The sequence below is a fragment of the Epinephelus moara genome, chromosome 6 (genome assembly GCF_006386435.1).
Source record: "Epinephelus moara isolate mb chromosome 6, YSFRI_EMoa_1.0, whole genome shotgun sequence".
Classification (NCBI taxonomy): domain Eukaryota; kingdom Metazoa; phylum Chordata; class Actinopteri; order Perciformes; family Serranidae; genus Epinephelus; species Epinephelus moara.
The window spans coordinates 31,834,073-31,856,388 of record NC_065511.1 but is presented as its reverse complement, the minus strand read 5'-3'; the positions used below and the strand labels follow the sequence as shown (position 1 = coordinate 31,856,388).

General features: G+C 40.9%; 1 protein-coding gene across 1 annotated transcript in view; it reads left to right on the top strand.

Annotated features, from left to right (window-relative positions):
• LOC126392322 (ceramide synthase 2-like) overlaps positions 1–21,646 on the top strand; it is a 31,689-nt gene extending 10,043 nt beyond the window's left edge. The window contains exons 2-11 of the mRNA XM_050047657.1: positions 3,132–3,305; positions 7,012–7,129; positions 7,243–7,361; positions 10,784–10,841; positions 11,087–11,137; positions 13,015–13,107; positions 13,541–13,669; positions 15,714–15,820; positions 15,969–16,122; positions 18,174–21,646. Of these exons, the coding sequence (XP_049903614.1) occupies positions 3,133–3,305; positions 7,012–7,129; positions 7,243–7,361; positions 10,784–10,841; positions 11,087–11,137; positions 13,015–13,107; positions 13,541–13,669; positions 15,714–15,820; positions 15,969–16,122; positions 18,174–18,323 (1,152 nt within the window). The 5' untranslated portion in view covers position 3,132 and the 3' untranslated portion in view covers positions 18,324–21,646. The remainder of the gene's footprint in view (positions 1–3,131; positions 3,306–7,011; positions 7,130–7,242; positions 7,362–10,783; positions 10,842–11,086; positions 11,138–13,014; positions 13,108–13,540; positions 13,670–15,713; positions 15,821–15,968; positions 16,123–18,173) is intronic.
• Positions 21,647–22,316: the final 670 nt, after the last annotated feature.

Below are 22,316 nucleotides of genomic sequence, written 5' to 3'. Positions count from 1 at the left end.
ACAGAGAGAGAGAGAGAAGGGAGAGCCCAGCACTCTGCCAGCCGTGCTGCAACAGGAAATGGGGGCCATGACTAACGTGACATGATGTGGAAAATAACCAACACGCTCAAGCATGACACCGTCTCTTGGACAGTGTCAGAGGCTACGAGTTGCAGCAATATGTTTCATCTTTGGGATTGGCTCAGTGAAGGGTGGTCTGTCAGTGTCAGACACCAAGAGCTGATCTGAATACATCGTATTTAAAGACCAAATTAGGGACTAAGACAAAGAAAAGGACACTGACGCAAAGAGCCGGATATCACATTTCAGTACTTTTTTGGTATGGACCAAAATGTGCCTGTATAATCAATCCAAAAAGTTTTAAAAGCTAGCGTGAAATATCCAGTCAGATTTCTGAATCTAACCTGATGTAGTCTTTGATCAGACTTTCTAAAATAAGTGCTTGTGCATCTGCTTGTGTTAAGACAGCATATAGGAGTTAAGCAACTTTCGTAAAGCTAAAAATTAAAAGGTAATTAATTAATTAGTCTATCGACAAACAAACAAACAAAAAAAAATTTCACTGATTAATTGTTCGAGTCGCTTTTTAAGCAAAAATGTCGAAGATATTCTGATTTAATTTCAGAATTAAATGTGAATATTTTCTTTGTTTTTCTTGTTTTTGAGATTTTGTAGAACAGTCGCTTCTTTACGGAAATAATGTGTCCATTATTAGATAATGAAAATTGCAGTGTTGCAGCTAAACTTTCATTAAAGGTCCAGCATGTGGGATTTAGGGGGATATACTGAAAGATATGGTGTATAATATTCATAACTATGTTTTTATTAGTTTATAATCACCGGAAAATGAGAATCATTGTGTTTTCTTAACTTAGACTCTACATACATAGTGGGTCATCCTCCGCAGAGTCTGCCATGTTGTTTCTACAGTAGCCAACGAGGGACAAACCAAATGCTGGCTCTAGATAGGGCCATTTGTGTTACGCGTTTTCACTTTGGCCACTGTAGTTTTCTGACATGCTTGGGACATTTTAATTTAATTTCATTTATTTTATATATAACGACAATGCACATTATTCAACATTTCTGTAAATGTGCCAGTGTTAACCAGATGGCTAATTTTCTTTTTTTATAGCTATTTTTGAGGGGGGTTTTTTGCCTTTAGTTGATAAGACAGCTGTTAGCGTGAAGGGAGCAAAAAGAGGAGGGACTACACGCAGCAAAGGGCTGTAGATGGCTAGGACAAAGCCCCTGTATATGGGGCGCCCGCTCCGCCAGGTGAGCCACTGGGCGCCCCCCCAGCTGGCTAATTTTCAACTGCAGTCCATTGGCAAGATGTTTTGAATCCAATATTTGGGAGAAGTTTCAGTCAGTTGCAGTCTGCAACCTCACCACTAGATGCCACTAAATCCTCCATACTGGACCTTTAAGTCACCTTTTATCCAATCAGATTTCTGAATCTGACCTGATTTATTTTTTGATCAGACTTTCTGAAATAAGTTCTGGTGCGTCTGCTTGTATTAAAACAGCATTTCACATTTAGCAACTTTTGTAAAGCTATCAATGAAAAGGTAATTAATTATTTAGTCCATCGACAAACAAACACACAAAAAAATCTAACTAATTAATTGTTCGAGTCACTTTTTAAGCAAAAATGAGATACTCTGATCCTATATCAAAATTGAATGGGAATATTTGCTTTTTTCTGGAGAGGAAAAAACTTTATTATATAAATAATGTGTTGATTATTAGATCATGAAAATGATTGCAGTGTTGCAGCCCTTAACATGGGGCACCCGCTCCACCAGGTGAGCCAATGGGCGCCCCCCAGCTGGCTAATTTTCAACTGCAGTCCTTTGGCGAGATGTTTTGAAACCAATACACGGGAGAAGTTTTGGTTGGTTGTAATCTGCAGGCTCACCACTAGATACCACTAAATCCTCCTTACTGGACCTTTAAATCACCTTTTAGGCAAAAAAGGTACTCTGGGTACTATGTTAGTGTTAAATGCAAATATTTTTTAGTCGTACATGGTAGTAAACTGAATACTTTGGAGTTTTGGACTGTTGGTCTGAAGAAACAACCAATGTGAAGAAATCGCCTTCTGGTACAGGGAGTTTTGATGTACATTTTTTAAAGTGATGATTATTTATTTATCATTCTTGTGAATCTAATGCATGAGGCGCACTGTTACTTTGTTCAGAAGTCCTTGTCAAAACTGGGTTACCACACTGCTTCTTCTCTTTAGGCAAATCTATATTAGCTCTTTACACCCAAGTCTAATTTCAGCTGCATATTTTAAAGATAGCCAAGGGAGGGAGAGCATTACACATGACTTTGGCTCTGCGCGCCAAAGAGGGAATCCTTCTTGATTACTGGCAGGGAGCAGCAGGGCGGGGACGCGAGTGGAAGTGAAGCGGTTACAGGGCTTTGGCATTTACAGCTGCAGTGGGTGGGGAGGGGAGTTACTGTAGATCTGCAAGGGGACTTCAGAGATGGAGTATGTGGGGGCGCCCCCGCTGCTCTGCACATATGGATGAATCATGACTCACATCTCTGAGACCCGACTTTCTCCCTCACCGCCACCCCTTTTTACTCTCTTTCTCCGCCACTCCCTGAACGTAGCAGCAGAAATATTCATCTCTGTTCTCTCTGAATGAAAAAAAAACTGCTCTTGTTGCAGCTGCTCTCAACTGTTTAGGAAAGTGCTGGTGTTGAAAGCACGAAACTCAGTTGTTGGTCTGATTTCTCCACCCTCACGTGGGCCTCCTGAGCTGAGCTCCCTGCATGCTGCTTGTGCTCTGTTATATTCATTAGGAAAAACCTAGAGGCAGGCCTCCAATGAGAGGGAAACATTGGTGTCATCATCTAATTCTCTTAATTACATGGTCGCAAACATTCCCAATCACAGATGTCTTCCCCTACACACAGCCAGGCCTGTATAGCTGCTGTGTTTAAAGCAAGCCCCTATAGATTGTTTGTGCATTCACATTTTAGGTGGAACCACTTTTTTTTTTTAGGGTGTGTACTCTGCTTCTGGAACATGTGTATCTTGGGTCTTGAGACTTTGATTTCACAACCTAATAAACTCATAAAGGTGGTGCTGACTTCTTGTGTGTCCTGTGTTGCAGGATGTTGTCGGAGCTGAGCGAGTGGTTCTGGCAGGAGCGGCTGTGGTTTCCAGAGGGCCTGGGCTGGGCCGACCTGGAGGATCGGGATGGACGAGTATACGCCAAAGCCCATGACTTGTGGGTGGCGCTACCCATCGCCCTCGTTTTCCTCATTATCCGTCAGATCTTTGAAAGGTCAGTCCATTTTTCACGCTGTCTCACTCCATATCTGTGCCTCTCATCTCCGTCTTTGGTCGTTAATTCAAACATTTGCTTCCTCTATATTTACCCTTTTTTTTGTGTCCTTCTGTCCAGTCTAACTCTCGTCTTCTTCCCTCGACTGACTCTCCTTTAGACTGCCCATCAGTTATCTCATCCTCATCATCCTCTGACCCACAATTACATTATTTAACTCCAGCATGCAGTTTATATCTCTTGCTTTATATCTCAGCTATTATTTAATACTCCCACTGCTGTTTCCTGCTATATACAGGGTTTCTATGGTCATGTAATTTCCTGGAAAAGTTACCAAATTAGAAAAACTGTTTTCCAGGCCTGGAAATGGTTTGAACTTAACAGAATGTTTTGGGAAAAGTTTGAAACATATACATTGTTTTGGCTATTGTTAGATCCCCAAAACCTGTCTGACGTTAAGCGAAACATGTTCCTTGTATTACTAATTTAAACTCTTGTGACTGTTGAAACATCACTAGTATCACGTGATACACATAGACCAGAGTGACATCACGTCATCACTAAGGCAGAAACACCAAAATACGGCCAGAAAGATGTCTGGTAGCGGGTTAACCAAGGCTTTCACACTGAGATTTGAGGCTCATACAATTCATGAATATTCCCTGTCAGTGTGGTAAATAGCGAAATGATGCTGGTGTCAGTTACTGCTGATGGATAGCTAACGTATCCTGAAGAAGACTCATACAGTAAAGCAGCATCAGGCTGTCCTCTCCAACTAAATCTCAGCCCAGATCAAACCGCTCAGCTATTAACAGTTTGGCTGTTAATTGGCACACAATACCTCTTTACAATCGTCTTGCAAAGTACCTGTATGCGCCGGTCTGGTCTATTAGCATATTGGCGGCAGGAATGTCTAATGAGCTGGCATACTTAGCAAGCACGAGCAATTATACTATTCGCAAATGCCTGGGAAGTGCATGTTTAATAATGTATGGCTATATTGTTATATACATAGGTCTCTCCAGTTATACTACATAAAGAAAGTACTGAAAATGGGGTAAAATATTATGGAAAAGTTGGGGAAAAGTTTTGAAAATTCAGGGGTAAAAATGAGTGGGAATGCTGTATGTATGAGGTAAAGCTCCAAGTGACTCATATTGTTTATCACACGAGCACAGTGTTCCTGTTTCCAGCAGCTAATCTTTTGGAGATCACACATCGTCACATCGTTACAAAGTCCACATGTGTTTTATTGCTGATGCAAAACTGCTCTCTTCCTCAGTATTGGTTTTATTCCTAACTCCCATCCAGTCATACGGTCATAAATTATAATGTGGGCAAACAGGATACTTGATGAATAAGACAAGACAAACAAACAGTGCCAATGACAGTGTTATTCCATTTACATACATAAACATGAATGATGCTTGTTGCTCTGTGGGTTACCGCACCACACATGGCAGTGAGGCCGTCATGGGGCAAAGTAACTTTGGTATTAAACACTCTCCTCTTGTTATCCTGACTTTAATCATCTTAACCTTGAATGATTTAAATTGCTTTTTATGTCTGTTACTTATAAGTGTCCTTTACCTCAAATTGGAGTCAATAGTTTTCGCAAATTAAGAGTTTCGTAGCCTGTTTTCAACTGCAGAAACTTTCCCTAGGAATTAGGAAACTTCTGAGGAACTCATTTAAACCGCAGGCACCAGGTTCAAAATTAAGTTCTGGGTAAGGTTGCAACTGTGTGATAACTAAAACTGTGTTTCCTAATGTGTGATAACAGTCACAGTATACAATACTACACAATTGTTGTTACTTTTATTATCAGTTATAATTACCCTTACAGTAATGAAAAGAAAGGGATTTGTTTTTTTGTAGAAAAATACTTTAGTATAAGTAAAAAATTAAAAACATTTTTTAATGGAGGTATGTGTAAAATTGATATAAATAAAATGAAGGTGAGAGTCTTCCCTGCAGTTGCATTTTTTCCCCAATATCATAGATAAGTCAAATGTGAACAGTATGATTGGTGTTCCATTTCATATCATGGTATACCTTAGAATCTACCTACTGCTGCAACCCTAGTGCTGGGGACATTTACCCCCCAAAAAGTTCCTGATCGGGGGTAGTACTTTCTTAAAGTACAGGAACTTTGGGGGTTAGGGTTCGCAGGGATGACTGATGCAAACTGGTCACACACAGACATGCACACTGCATTAGCTTGTGTACCGCTTCATTCATAAAACAATGAAGAACCATAGAACCCTCTTTGTTTGATAACATTACAAGTAAAGTGGGCCGCCCAGTGGCTCACCTGGTAGAGTGGGTGTCCCAGGTACAAAGGCCAAGTCCTTGCCACAGCGTATGCAAGCTTGATTCCAGACTGTAGCCCTTTGCTGGACACCATCCCCCTGCCCTCCCACCCACTCACGCCACCAGCTGTCCCAATAAACAAAGGCAAAAATGCCAAAAAACAATCTTAAATAAAACAAACATAACAAGTAAAGTAAGGTTTTTCTGTCAACTTCTCAACTAATTTAAAAAAAGACAGAGAGAAAGGGATCGACCATTGAGCACGGGCAAACGAGCAGAGAAAAGGAGACAGCGCTGCGATGCTGTGGGAAAGATGCTATTTTCTGATTGTTTCGTGGTGGATACCTTTTGAAGCAGTGGTTCTCAACCTTTTTTCATGTCAATGACTCCTAAATTAATACACATTAGGTCATGGTACCCCATCTGATAAGAGTTCGCTTCAGAGACCTCCATCTAAAAAGATTTTGTTTGTTAGATTAGGACCAGAGAACTAAAGTTGTCAACTACAGTTGAGGAGATAACCATAGAGGGTCACTCTTATTACTCCTAGGGTGCTTTTCAATATGCTAACGTGACCCCTTGCTTGCGTCTCTTCCATGCGTCTTAGCTTCTTCCAAGCAAGAATGTTAGAGAGAGACGTGACGAAGAGAAGTGCAGGATACTCCTGCATTTCCGCACTCTAAGCTTCTCTAGAAGCCTCCTCTCTCCTTGCTCCTCATCTCCTTTGGGGTATGTCATTATTGCGGTGTGTTTAAGGGATTGAAAGATCCTTCAAAACTGGGGAGAGGAATCGATTTCCAGGTCATGGGAGGAGAGAGGATACTTGGAGGCGTGGGTTTGCATAATGAAAAGCGCCCTTTCTCACAATTGGCTCACTTCTATAGTGACTTAAATAGTGAAAATAAACTATTCCCCATTTTTTGGGGACCCCTTTGAAGCTCCATCAGGGACCTGTGGGTGTGTGTGGACCCCTGGCTGAGAACTGCTGCTTTAAAGGACAAAGAAATAACCGTCAAACACTCAACAGATGATTTACTGTGGAGACAGACATGCGTAGTTCATCCTCCTGTGTTTCATTCGTTTAACCCAACTTTCACTTTTAGATGGAACGAGCAGGCACACTGAACTAAAGTCTGCAGAGTGTGTTCACACCTGCGACCACCAGCAGCCGTCGTCCCGTCATGGAACTTTTTTTTATATACGTCAGCAGAATAATTTGCCTAATCTTCACAGGTCTTTGGACTGCAGTGGAAATGCAGATAGCGATGGACTGAAGGAACCTTTGAGTTCCTGGGACTATATGTCCTGGGAAGTTATGATTGCACCCTGCACTGTCTTTACCTTCTCTACATTTCATCTCCTTTTAATCTCCACAACCTCTCTGTGATTGCAGGACGGTGGCTACGCCTCTGGCCTCTCTGCTCGGGGTGAAAGAGACAGTGCGGCTCAAGGTCCCTCACAACCCCACACTGGAGTCCTACTACTGTAACATTACCAAAACCCCCAAACAGGTACATCTTCATACACACACTTGTACACACTTCAGAAAGACAGAGCAGTGTGTTTCCGTGTGTGTTGTCAGGAAATCAAATACTTCAATCTGACCTCTTTGTGCTCTTCCCAGACTTCAATAGCGAGTCTTTGCAAGCAGACTGGCTTTTCAGAAAGACAAGTGCAGCGATGGTTCAGGAGGCGAAGGAACCAGGACAGGCCGAGTTTGCTCAAAAAGTTTCGAGAGGCCAGGTAAACACACACACACACACACTCACACACACACTTTTAAACATACACGGTATGCACACATGTCTATAGAGCTATGGAGCAGGTTGAAACAGCTGCCAACGCTTGCGTTCCTCCGGCTATATGAGCACATTTCTGAGGGCAAAAGTAGCCCTCTATTTTTAACATGCACTCATTACAATGCCACACTGCTGCTGCCATGCCTGTAGCCCCGACTCTTCTCACACACACAAATCCAGCCATCCATACTCATTAGTACAGGGCCTCAACAACAGGGGACTCTGTCACCACCGTTGGTTATTCTTATATGTGAGCATTAAGTGAGTTAAAACAACAGCATGATCACCTGATAATACGAGGCCACTGAAACTAGTGACTAGTGTCAGCTGTCAGGTTTCACACCGCAGCAACAGATGACACGACAGATAACCATATCTGTAAGAGTGCCATAAACTGTAGCAGATAGCGTGATGCTGTTAGCATCATTAGGACTGACACGCAGGCAAACCTTTAGATATGCATGTCGTCAAACACTTCCATAGATGATCTGCTAATGCTGTACTCCACCTCATGTGTTCAATGTGTACCTTCACTGTAGTGACTTGACTGTCGTTACCATCAGCTTCATTACCATGGTCATTGTTCATGTATGTCGACAGAGCTATAAAAGCTTTTTTATGTGACTTAAAGGGTCAGTTCACCAAAATTATAAGAAGACGCAGATCTTATTGTGAGCAGTTTTCACTGAAACAGAAGAAATGTCCGTCCCAGTCTTTGGAAACAGCAGATGCCGGAAAAACAATCTTACCACAAGGTCCACTTCTGAGCACTTTAGTATTTTAAAAGTTAGTTTTACCTTTCCCCTAAGTCTGTCTTAAAACAATAGTCAAGAGTCATTTAAGGCCCGTGAGATTGCTATAATCATTTCTCCTGTTTATACTGGACAATAAAAGATTCAGGGATGTGTCTGTTTACATACAGGCACTAAAACAGCATAGTGGTTGTGCACATCCAAAAACTGTTTCAGGCAGGTGCTGGACTAATAAAAGATGGCAATAAAAATATGAAGAAAGATCTGAAGAGGAGCATTAGCTTGAGACGTCACCTGTGGATGTGCTAATAAACTGCTTTAAAGGCAGAGTATGCAGACCTCTCTTTGTGTTATTTATTACATACAGACACCTGACTTTTGTTTTAATGTGTTTTTTAATTTTAGTTTCAGCAAATTATATAATCCTATTCACAGTTTTGCCCACTGTACGGACATACGTCCATCCCATCCTTGTGAAAACAATATCTCAAGTTCCCCTCGAGAAAATTTCTTTAAATTTGGCACAAATGTCCACTTGGACTCAACAATTGACAGATTAGTTTTTGGTGGTCATAGGTCAAATCTCAAGGCCACTGTGACCTTGTCCGTCTCATTCTTGTGAGCGTGATATGTCAAGAACATTTTGAGGGAATTTCTTTAAATTTGGCACAAACGTCCACTTGGACTGAAGAATTAACTGAAAAGAATTTTTGTGGTCGAAGGTCAAAAATCAAGGTTAAGGTCAGTGTGACCTCACAAACCATGTTTCTGTCCATAACTTAAGAATCTATACGCTAATTATGACAAAACTTCACACAGATGTCTAATGGGATAAAATAATGACTTGATTAAATTTTATATCCAAAAAGGTCAACTTCACTGTGAAATCACAATGTTTCCTGGCCATTATTCAATGTCATATCTCAGGAACAGAAAGGAAAACATTTAGTCAGATACTTAAATAGTGACACTAATCTTGGATGCCCACCTTGAAACTGTGCTGATTGTATAGATCTTCTGTGCTGCGAGGCAACAATGGGTGCGAAGAGTCCATGTTTTCACAGACATGGATGTAAACTGTAAGAGAAACTTGACTGGTGCACAGAGGCATAAAACTGCAGGGTGGTATTTCTAGTTTCTGTTTTTTTCTCTTTTTTAGCAGTGGTAATAACAATTTTATATTTCGAAATGTTTAAGGTTTAGGTTTATCTATATGAGGGAGCTGTCTGTTTCATTTCACTCGATGACTTATGGAGAAGAGGTGGGATTTAATAAGTTCATACTTCTTTCCACTCCTTTTCAGATGTGTAAGTCAAAGTAACAAGACACTGACAATTGCTCTTACATTGTGCTTTTCATTATTTGTAAATATTACTTTCTTTCATTTTTGTATCATCATGTTTTTTTACACAGGTAAATATCAAAAATCAATATTAATATCAATATCAACATTGATTTTAGTGTGTCCGCCCCATTTTTAAGACTATTTTAGTGTCCGAAAAAACTCGTCCTCACCGTCCATTTGAATTCCCTCCTTGGAAATGACTTCATGTGCTCCCGTGCTGACTTTTATTTTAAGACAGACTTTGGTAAAAGTGAATCTCCCCTTTAAACGTGTCTCATGACTCCTTAAAGTGCTCAGAAACACCTCCAACATCTACATTTCCACGCAGCACCGCAACTCCATCAGCTGAGATTGTTTTTGTCGCCCTATAAAAAGTGTCAGCAGTGTGTCCTGTGTTATCCACGTTAATGGTGACGCTGTTGCAGAGGAATTTCGTGAAATGAAATGAAATTCGGCTTCTTCATTGTGTTGTGATGGAGGCAGAATAATTCAAAACCTGAGCAAAACTATCTGCATAACTAAAATATAAGGTGTTTGTCATTTTGGTGAAGTGACCCTTTAATCTGTGAGAGTTTAGACTTGTGTGTGTGTGTCTGTGTTTGTTGTATATATAAGTGTGTGTGGATGATGATGTTTAAGCAGATTGATGTCCTGACATATGTGCAGACGTGCATGTGACTGCATGTTTGTCGCTCCCTGGTCATGGTGTGTCTTTCGCTGTGTGTGTTACGGCATTTCTCCTCTGAATCAGTCTGTTGTTTGCCGGGCGCACAACAGGCTTTCTGTTTCTCGCCCTTACTTTCCCCCACTGGTGTTGTGTCCTCACACTCACACTGTCTCCTCTTTCTCTGTGTCCACCTTTCTGTGCTTGTCTTTCTCCGTCTTTTTGTCTTCCTGCTCCTGTGGGGGGTCTTCTCTGTACACCTGTACGAGAGGCTGTAGTGGGAATGGCCCCCTCGCTGTCTCTGTTACGGGATATTAACAGGGAGGAAACTCTCTGACAGACAGCTTTCATTGTGTGACAGCACGTGCTTGGCTGTGTGTGTGTCCTGATTTGACATTCTCAGCGTAGTTCACCAGATTTTTCCAGGCTGTTCACTCAGCCCGGCATTTCTTTCCAACTTGGCACTCTTGTGTGTTTGTGACTGTGACTGAGAGTTTGTGTGTGTGTGATGTGTTTATGTGTCTGCTGGTTGAAAATGTGTATATTGTCTTTTCCCCATTGACTGAGTAGAAAGTGTGTTTGTATGTGTGTGTGTTCTCTTGCAGTTGGAGATTTACCTTTTACCTTCTTGCTTTCATTGCTGGCCTGGCCGCCCTCATCGATGTGAGTACTGCCATGTTAACCTCGACCCTTCCTCCTCCTCCTCTCGTCTCTTAATGTTCACATGCTCATCCGTCACCTGCCCCGCCATCGTAACGTGACGGGTTCACCGGTAGTCTGTCTTTTTGATAACTTCACCTCTCCCACTGTCAGAGGGGCAGCGTTGACTCATTGCCATGCTGAGTCAGTTGATATAAATACACCTGCCGAGCTCTGCTGTCTCATTCACATCCCATCTCTCCTTCCAGAAACCTTGGCTGTATGACCTGAAGGAGATGTGGCAAGGTTTCCCTGTGCTGGTAAGTCTCTGGGTGTCTCTTTACACTCAATGCACAAGGGTTTCTGCAGACAAGTCTTACAAGCACTGAATCTTTTTCTATCATCTAGCTTCCCATAAGTATTAAAGTCCAAGCATTCCAATTTTTGTTTGAAGTGCACATGTTTTAGTGTCAAAATTTTCCCAAGTACTACTAAAACATTTATCCTCGTGACCTGACGTAGCTTTCTGCGTGATGACGTTGCTACATGTAAACCCCCCCAGCCCGCCTCATGTGCCTCTTCACGACTGAGCCAAGCCTTCTTTGAGAATTGTGTGTTATCAATCTTCCAAATCAGCTATATCCCTAAGTAATGTACTGCTGCGAACGTCACGATAATTTGGATCCAAAAATCACACAGATCGAGGCAGAGGTAGACCAGCATCTCCTGCGTTCTGCAAGTTAAATCCCAATTTTCATCAAAGGACTCTGGTGGCATTGAAGATAGCGATATAACAGCTTCCTTCCCCCGTCTCCTTCTCTAAACTGACTGCGTGCCATCTGCCGTCTACTATAGGTAATACGCTGACTATAGATGAGTACCTCCTGCAACCACACTTCAAAAAATCCCATTTCAGTTCTTACGATAATTATTATCAGTGCTCTAACCCAGTGGTTCCCAACTGTTGGGTCACGGTCCAAAAGTGTATCACGGGTCCATTCTGAATGGGCTGCAAGTGAAAACAAACTTGTCAAATTTGTACAAAACACATTTTATTTTTAGGTGCAGTAGGTTTCCGGCACAGTGCTATTATTTTGAAGTGCCATTTCCCACTGTAGAGTGAGTGACAAACAGACAGCTACTTGACAGAGACAGAAAACTAGCTTGACGACATGGCCAAACACAAGTATGACCCCGAATATATTCAACTGTGTGGACCTTGAACTAATGACTAAGAAGAAATCAGGACCCCGTGGCTGGACCAGTTGGGAACCACTGCTCTAACCTAGGTCACTGCTTTTTGCTTACGGCTGAGTAAGCGTTTCCATCTTAAAAACCTAGAAAATAACACAGATGGAGATTAAAACGTGTTCTTCAATGAATATTTTCTCTTGCCTACTGAATGTTTTTGCACGTGATTGTTACGCATCTTAGAATTCCAAGTGAGGCTGGTGCAACAGTTGATTGCACTGTTGAATCCTTTTTTATGGAGTAAGCACCATCAGACCTATAGCAAGCAAACACTGTTGCTACTGACAGCCACATTAGCTGGGAAGCTCATTGACCTCTAACTGGAAAGTGTCAGTTTGTTAATCCATCCATCAATTTTCTGTCACTGAGTCCAGCTGATGTTAACTGATTACTTAAATTACTTGGACTTATTGCTCCATACAGCGGGGAAATTCTGACAAAATGTGATATAAATGTCAATAAGTTCATGGACTTAAACACTAATTATAGGCCTCAGTGTTGTGTCCTGTTATTCTTTGACCGGTATGACCGTGACAAGGGTATTAAAATTCTGTGTGGTATTAAAAAGTCTTAATTTCAACTTGTTGAACACTGCAGGAACCCTGATACACAAATCATAGTACACCATCCTAACGCAGAGTTCTCAATACAGCTTAATGCATTTATAAGAATCATTATTTAAAAAGTTTTCAAGCTAAACTTCTGTTGATCAATAAAATATGTTTGGGTTTTGGACTCTAAGCCAAAGCAAATAAGCTATTTGAATGTGTCAACCTGTGCTCTAAACATTTATAATGGATATTTTCTGACATTTTATAAACCAAACAATTCATGATTCATCAAGAGAATGATAACATTAATCAGTGATAGTGATGATAATGTTTAGTTGCAGCCCTTGTTTCCAGTATAGATTTTCTCACATTGATGTGTGTTTCCTCTCCTTCAGACTCTCCTTCCATCTCAGTATTGGTACTACATGATTGAGCTGGGTTTCTACGGCTCTCTGCTCTTCAGTGTGGCCTCTGACGTCAAACGCAAAGTGAGTGAATTCATTTCTACTCAGTTCAGGTGGTATAAAACAATAAGACGTACGAGGGAGCAGAATGAAAAGATGACTGTGAACGGAAAACAAATATAATGCACACACACAGTAGTTTGTTTTGCACTTTTATATGTCTATGATGTCATCGTTACCTGAACGCGAGAGGAAGACAAAGTCTGTTGTTACTATCTGATCTGTTAAACATCTGGCGTGGACTGTGGGCTGGACATTAGACTGTTGTTACACGTGTGTGTGTGTGTGTGTGCAGAGCTGGAATTCCTGCCAAAGTGGGACAGTGTGTTCCTTCAACACATTATTCTAACCTAGATTGCTTTTCAGCTCACAAACACACCCACTAAAAGCATGCGACACATAAATATATTTCATACATTTTCCTTTCTCAGTGTAACTCGTGTCTTCTTTTCTTTAGGACTTCAAGGAGCAGATCGTTCACCATGTGGCGACCATCCTCCTCATCAGCTTCTCCTGGTGTGTTAACTACATCCGAGCTGGAACTCTAATCATGCTGGTCCACGACTCCTCCGATTACCTCCTTGAGGTAAATGCCATTCATACATTACAAATTTTTGATCAGCACACTTTGGCATGCAAACATTCGATCTGGGCCAGTATTAATAATCACCACAACATCACCCAGCAAAAAGAAAAATGCCGACTGTTCACATGCTGCGTCCCCACTCAGTTTAAGATGTGATTCAGTGAGTGTTCTCAAACTTATATACATTGATGGCAACACACTGAGGACACACTGCCCCCTTGTGGAGGAAACACTTTGGCCATGTTCAGTTGAACAGAGGCAAACCAACCATTCAAAGTGGGGCCAGGCAGTATGGCTCATGAATAACATCTTGATATTTTTAGGCTATGCTGTGTTATATGATATACATCTAGATATGTTTATAGTCTCTCCAAAATAACATATTTTATTTTTTGACAGACGATGTTTAATAAATCATTTTGATTGAACCCTTTGCGTATGATCATACCAGTGTAAACTAATCTGACTTTAGAGGGAACACAGATTGTATATGACAATTTAGAAGTCTTTAATTTTAAAATTCCACATCAGAACGTCCTCATACTGACCGGCACTTGATTGGTCATTATAGATGTATTCCTTACTGTGAAGTTTGACTAATTATTTACACAATTTAAAAAAAAAATCACCTGCAACATGACCATTTGTATGTCAGTTACTCACCCCATGCTACGTTGAATTCTTGAAAAAAACTTTGTTTTTCTCAGATGTCTCCACGGTGAATGAAGAATCCAAAATGGGCAAACATTCATTATGAATTGAAGTAAACATGGACAATGTTTAACAACAACAAAACTATCTAGAATGACATATTTTACAAATTCTCACACAGCTCGTGCAGTATAATCAAGTCTCATTCATCCAGTCATGTGCTCAATGCTTCCCAAACACGGGTATTTTGGCAAAAATGTTATGATTTAAAACTATTTTGCCGATGAGTAGAGCGCCCTGAGCGTGCCTGATCCCGCACGTACATATGAGCTCCACTTGAGCAGAGTTTAAAATTACACACTTTCTCAGGCCTATTACTCTGCCACGCTGTTTATGCTGACATGTTTTAAATTTTAACGTTTTAGCAATAATGCATATGTTTGGCAAGTATCGAGCGTACAACGGGACATAGATTATACTGCATGAGTTTTATGAGAGTTTGCAAACAGATGTTTTGATATAGTTTTGTTGTTGTTAAATGCGTTCCCTGTTTACTTCAATTTAAGAAGAATTTGTTGCATTTTCTTCATGAATTCGAGTAATTGATATGCAAAAGGTCATTTTGCAGGTGAAGTGCTGCTTCAAATTGAATTTTTCTCTGAAATGCAGTTTGCAGGCTTTTTCCCATTAAATTTTCATGCATTTAAATCAGCATTTAATATTTACTTATTTTGTTTTATTTTTATATATTTATTGCTGACAGACTGACCGACTGTCTGACTTAATGAATGAATGTTAAATGGCACATTCATCAGAAGGCTGCATTTATTTTGCAGTCCATCCTTACACGTTTTTACCATAAGGCCCTGTATATACGTTTTCAGCAAAAAAACAAAACGTGGGGACAAGTTTGACCATCTTTTCTGTACTTGACTGCAGTGTTCTGCACCAGGTGGCGTTTATCTGATGGAACAGATGCGTGGTGCTGCCGCCTTTAGCAGCAAACATTTTGTGACATATTTTGCAGAGGATAGTAGTCTGTTCCACATCTGCTGTCCTGAAACTGAACCACCTCCAGATGATATGCATACTGCAGGCTCTTCCTCTATTTTGAATTAATGTGATCTCGGGACAATAATTGACATCAACCCGGTGGGCGTGGTTGATCTATTTGGGGTGTCTTTGTGTTTGCGTGAGGGAGAGTGAGCCTCCTGCACGTAAACACAGCCTGCTTTTCATGCATAAATAAATGACTACATGTACAAGGGCTAAATCTTTATCTCTAGATGAAGATATGGTCGTCTCCCATGTGCCACATAAAATGATAATCAAATGTATTCTGTAATCTTTAACTGAACTATTAAACACATTTTCTTTCTTCTCCTTCTGACAGTCTGCAAAGATGTTCAATTATGCTGGGTGGCGAAACGCCTGCAACTACATCTTCATTGTATTTGCTGCAATCTTCATTATCACTCGACTGGTCATCTTCCCCTTCTGGTACACACACAAACACACACACACACACACACACACACACACACACACACACACACACACACACACACACACTTAACCAATTGTTTTAATGTGTTATTATAACACGCACTTGTACATTGATTAAACGATCTCACTGTCTCTGTTGCAGGATTATTTACTGTACGTGGGTTTACCCAGTGACCGTCTATGAACCCTTCTTTGGCTACTACTTTTTCAATGGACTTTTGATGACTCTTCAGTGTCTACATGTCTTCTGGGCTGTCCTCATCATACGCATAGCAGTCCGCTTCCTCACCAACAATGTAAGTAGACAAAGAAATCGAATGCAAAGTTCAAGACTGTTTATTCAGTCATTTAATCATGAACATTTCAGCGCTTACATCTTCACCATTTAGCAGTGTTTAAAAGACAAATATACAGTAAATAAATATAAACGAGATTAAATAAAATAATAGGATAGACAAAATAAAGTACATGTACTCCCGACTGAAAATCTGCAGCTGAAACGTTTGAAATGTCAAAAAATCTGAACTTAAAATGAAGATCCTCAAAGAAATGTAAGCTCTGTAACGTTCACCCCAAAATCAAAAATACAATTTTTTCCGCTTACCTGTACTGCTTCTTATCAGTCTGGTTTCTTTAGGTGTGAGTTGCAGTGATGGAGATATCGGCCGTAGAGCTGCCTGTTGTCTTTAGGAAAAGAAACATGGTTGGGCATCTTTAGGTTTTGGCGAGTTAACGAACTGTGGTTAGATTTAGGAAAAGACACATGGTGATGATGTTTCCTGGAGGAATGTCCCGTGTTTTGTGAGCCATTCACCACCCCAATCTGCCTCCTTATGGGACCACTTCCTTCTTTACTCCCGTCAGCACGTTAGTCATGTGATTGCATCATCCCAAATATGTGGGAATTTTAGTGCATTAGTTTTCATAGGAAAACTCACAAACAGTTCATGAGAACAGCTTAAGGCCCTGTTTACACAGAAAGTGTTTTAGCAGCTGGAGGTGGCTTTTTGAAACTGTTTTTAATGAATTAAGCTTTTTGCTCGTGGTTTTTGCGTTGCAATGTGCCTTGTGTTTCTGCGCTCTAGGCGTCTGCCGTTTTTGCCGGAGCACTCTGAACTCCTGTTGAAAAAGTGAAAAAGTTGTCATCTCTTTTTCATCATCTTTTTTCCCATTGTCCAATGGGATGATTTTAGAGGCGGGCCTTCTGTGGTGGTCACAACAACAAGCTTACAGTTGGTAAACAATGGAGGAGAAACTGGTGGTAGTGGTTGCAGGATACTCAGAGCTATACGGCACGACCATAGACAGCAGGTTGTCAAACTGCCCCCGAGTCATCCTAAAATACGCCTGGCAACAGCCATTGAGGCAAAGGCCCTGGTGGTGGACCAACTGGTGGTTCTCCCTGTGATCCACCCTCTTGTTTTTTTAGGGTCTCATGTACCCACACAGATCTCTGTTTCCCTGTGCTCAACAAACTATTTGCTGACAGCCTCTCACCCTCAACCAGAGCTACAGCAGGTAACCCTCTGCCTCAACATTTTAGGAACTAGATACTAATTACTGGGAATCTTAAGGATGTGATGGGGTTGCTGCCTGGCAACAATAAAAAGGCGCGGCCAGTGTTTTTTTACCAGTGGCATTCAATTTTTGCAGTGCAGCTTGCATTTTGAAACCTGCTAAGTGCTTTCTGTATGATCGGGGCCTAATGCCAATCACTTGGTATCCATGGTAACCTGTATGCACATCAGCTTAGGTATTTCCCCTCATTTAAAAACTGCTGTGCTCCTATCTGAGTCCATGTATTTTTTCAGTTGAGTCTATTAAAAAGTGTGTGACAGTGATCCCACAGTAATAAGCCCTGAATCACGACTGTACAGGACGCCTCCGTTTCATCTTGTCTCTACCTGCAAGTCATTACTCATAATTCTAGGAATAATGCTCATAATCAGTGACTGCTTTGTGACACCAAAGAACATAAACAGATACATCAGGAGCATTAAAATGCTGCATAAACTTGTCAGTCACTGGAATTTGATTTCCTGTCATGTGTCCTGAAAATGCATTGATGACAATCATCAAAACTGTCCATACAGAGAGTTACCTGTCAGTCTGTTTAACTTAATGCATACTCTTCTTGATTTGTTTGTAAAAGGTCTAATCTAAGCTGACTAAATTGCTACAATCCATCATTTTTCATGTCACAGATCTGTTGTGCACAACCAGATGCACACACACATGTTTTTCACGCATTCAACTGGATGGTTTGAGTTTGTTCTGACACTGACCAGAGCTCCAGTACAGTTTGAGCATTGATTAATGGTGTGTTTCAACCTTTCTTTTTTTCCAGGAAAAAGTGGACGATGAAAGGAGCGACAAAGATGAAACAGATGATTCAGACGACGAGGAAGAAGAGGAGGGTAAAAAGGACATGAAGAAAAATGGACCAGTGCAGAACGGTCACACAGTCCACAACAACAACCACAGCAAGACAGAGTGAAAGCAAACAAGTGTCAGGACGAAAGAATGCGAGAAGGACTCATATCCCTCGGCAGGGGAGCAGCATGGAGGGATGAAAAGAGAGAGAAAGAAGAAGGGATTGTGGGTCAGAGAGGGGGCAAGTCATTCCCTTGAAACTAAGAACAGCAGGTATCCTGAGGAAATTTGACACTGTTACTTTTGCACAACACAAAAAAAACCACACACTCACACATGTTCATCTGTACTTTTAGAGGGCACAGAGATCCAGCAGATGAGAAACACTACGTTAAGTGGCACGGCGTTTTTGCTTTGTCATTAGAGAAAAATCTATCATTGTCTGTGTGATGTCAGTCCCGAAATTTCAAAGAGACAGGGGAGAAAATGGACGGAGGAGGGCGGTGATGCTGCTTCTACTTTAGCTTTCCTTGTTCTGTGTGCCTTGGAGCCAGCTGATGGCTGTTAAAATGCCATTTTTAAAAAAGCTTTCTGCTTTTATCTTGTGTTGCTTTATGTCGTTGCACCTTTTTTGTTTTCTACTAAATGAACAAAAGCGAGTGAAAGTGAGTTTTACAAAAGTGAGACAACGGGGCATTTATTTCTCTGATTTTCTGTCTATGCAATTACGTAAGTGTTCAGCTATTGCAACGTCTTTGCACAAACATACAGTGTCTCTTAAATACTGTAATAACCTGCAGTGGGGCCGTGTGCCTCTACTCTCCAATGCGCCCTGTGCCATTTTTAAATTAGAGTCTGTTTACACCTGGTATTATCATGCGTCTTGGGTGATCCAATCACAAGCGGTCAGCTCTGTCTGTCTGTTTACACCTGGAATTATGAATGCATCTGCACATGTGTCTTGTGTAACCACTTCCTACTTCCCTGATCTACATATAAACAAACATGTGAATCATTTCTGTTTGCAAAGACCAAATACTTTGTTGTTTTTAACTGGCAGGAGGTTCATCATGCTATACCCAGCCTTAAAGCCTTTACCATTTAAAATGAGTAAAATCTTATGTCATCATAGGGCTGCTGCAGCGTATTGATTCACTCATCCCCTCCTTTCCCTCTGGACAAAAAACCCACTAATACCCACCAACATCTGGCTTTTGTCTTTAATCAGAAAGATTACATTTGCCATTCGCTCCCATGACAAATGACTCTGCAGCAGTCACGGATATTTATCGGCTCCAGCTCTGATCGTCTCCAATCAGCAGTGATGGAAGTAAGACACCCGGGTGGACACGCTAATTTTGGCCCCTTTGTTGGCGCAATGCAATTACAGGCTGCCACAAAATGCTGTACGTCTTGGTACAAGCAGTGCTCAAACATCATTCAAAATTTAGTCAGACTGAATAAGTAATAGATACAAAAAAGAAGGAACCACTAACATTTTCACTGGCATGTCTTCGGCTCGTCCGTGACATGGAATGAAAAATAGTTAAAAAGGCATATTGGTCTACTGCAGGGACGTGTTCACGGTCTACTGGCAGTGGGAAGGCACTCTGTCGCCGATTTTTAATGGGTTTTCCCACATTTAAAAAACCACATACACTCACTAATTTTGTGGAAAAATGGTTTTCTTTCTCTCTCAATTCAATTTAGTCGGTTTTATTGACAAGAGACTGCTGCTGCAGGTTAGGAAGCAGTTGGTAAGAGTCCACAGTGACAGGGCTAACTGTTAGCATCACAGGGCTAACATTAAATCATGGTTATTAAAGGGGTTTAATGACAGTCGAGATGTTTCATCGTCAGTGGGAGTTTATTGGGAACATTTATCAGGTGATGCTTCTGCTGTGTTAGCTCGTGCTAACAGATGCTAACAGATGTTGAACTGTCCGTTCGCTGGGAGGAGAGGGCCTCCAGAGACGTTCCCTCAGCTCTGCATGTGTGCAACTGTACCAAAAACAGTTTTCTAATCCGCAGGGTGTCAGATAAGCAAGTACGGGGGTGCCCGTCTCTCTCCAGCTTTCACGCTTAGACTGTCCTATCTCATAAAGGTGAAAAGCCCCCCCAAAAAAGATAAGCAAGTACATCAGCTGAGTACGTGGTCCTTAAATGTAACCAAGGACCGTTAGCGTAGACACTGCTGAAACAATGTGGCCACATGCAGATCAATCCACCTCCCAATGTGGCCTGAACGATCAGATCTCAAGACGCATAGAGGACACATTTGGTGCACTCACACCTGTGCTTAGAGCTGTCCACTTGTAATCCAGTCACCCAGCATGCATGTTAATACCAGGTGTAAACAGAGCCTTAGTCTGCCTTGTGAGGTTTAAATGAGTAAATTTGGTGTCAATTTAATAGACGAATATGTTTTAATTTCTGTTCAGCTCTCAATCCAGCATAGCTCATTATATACAACTCCTTCCTAAAGAGATGTCTGACCAGTAACGGTGATCCTTTTCAGTTCTGTGCTGTTTGATTAGTCAGAAATACCCAGAAACGCGTGCTGAGCACAAACACTGCAATATAACTCACAGCTTCCTGCTAGCTGTAACGAAGCTGAATGTTTCTCCTCTCTGGTTTGGCTGAAGCTGTTTGATCCAGTCGAGCCTTGAATCACACCGATGCTGCCACCCACTGAACACTCACAACTCAAATCATTGTGAAGGTGGGCTGCTTTGTTGGAGTTGTACTAAATCGAATGGAATGGGTCAGATTAACCATTTCCAGATTTTACAAACACGGGCCAGAGTTCTTCAATTCACTGCCTTGTAGCCTGGGTTATGTTTGTTAACCTGGCTTAGTTTTAAGTGTTGATTTAAGTGAATGATTTTAGGTATGATTGTGTGTATGAAACAAGTTTTTACAGGTGTTATTTGATTTGTTCAGGAGGTAAAAGATATTGGAATCAGCGTTTGGCGGTTCAGTGACTTATGAGGAATTTGAGAAATGAGTGTTGCAGTTTTGTCGTCATGCTTTAAAGCTGTTTGTATGTCAAGTGCCTTATCTGTAATGTATGGGAAGCTCTCTCTCTCTCCTGTCTTCATGTGCGCTCCTTTTCTTTCCTGTCTCCACCTCACGTCACAGATCCAACTCCAAGACTAGTAGGTCCTCCCTCCACCGTCTCATCCATCACCCGCTCCTCCTTTTCTTTATAATTATCTTCCTTTCAAACTCACCCTCATTCCACCATCATGTTCTTTTTTACTAACCCAGACCAACCAGCAACCTCTCTTCCCCGGTGATACAGAAGAAACAGCTGTGTCCTAATTACAGTGTTATTTTTTTTTCTTATTTTGTATTTTTTGTTTGTTTGTTTAATGATGCCTAAGTATTGTTATTAATAATAAAAGCAAAGATCATGAATCACAATGAAAGCACCTTTTATGTATTTGTTTATCATGTCTGCAAACATCCCACACAGTAAATCCTCCAGTAAATATAACAATAGAACAATAAATATGATTTGATACAGCCCTTCGGCACATCTTCCTCTGAAATATGGTAGAAAAGAAGTGTAAAGTAGTGCAGAATAGAAATGCTCAGGTAAACCTTAAAGTACAGTACTTGAGTAAATGTACTTGGTTACTTTCCACCACTATCAACGTCTCAACGATAGGCAAACTTTTAATCTATTACTAATGCTCTTCCTGGGATCTGTACAAGTTAACATTACATCATAATATAAAACAAATCTTTAATTAAAAATCCAAAGGAAAAGAAACAAAAAACAATATATACACTTAATCTATGTAGCCAGTAAAACATTTGATACAGCTGAAAAAAATAATAGTAAAACTAATAAAAACAGCAATCATATACAGTAACTGAGAAAATAAAATGACCAAGAAGTTAGTAGTTAGTTATCATATAGTCAGATATTATTTAACAAAACATTTCCTATTTGTAGAGGTGCCGGTGGTTTGTGCCACCAGGTATTTAAAGATATTTTACTTAAAGCTCTTTTTAAAACATGACATGTTTTCAGACCATCCTTTAGAGCAGTAGTTCCCAACTGGTAGGTCCAAAAGTGGGTCGCACTTTAATTTGAAGTGTTGTTTCT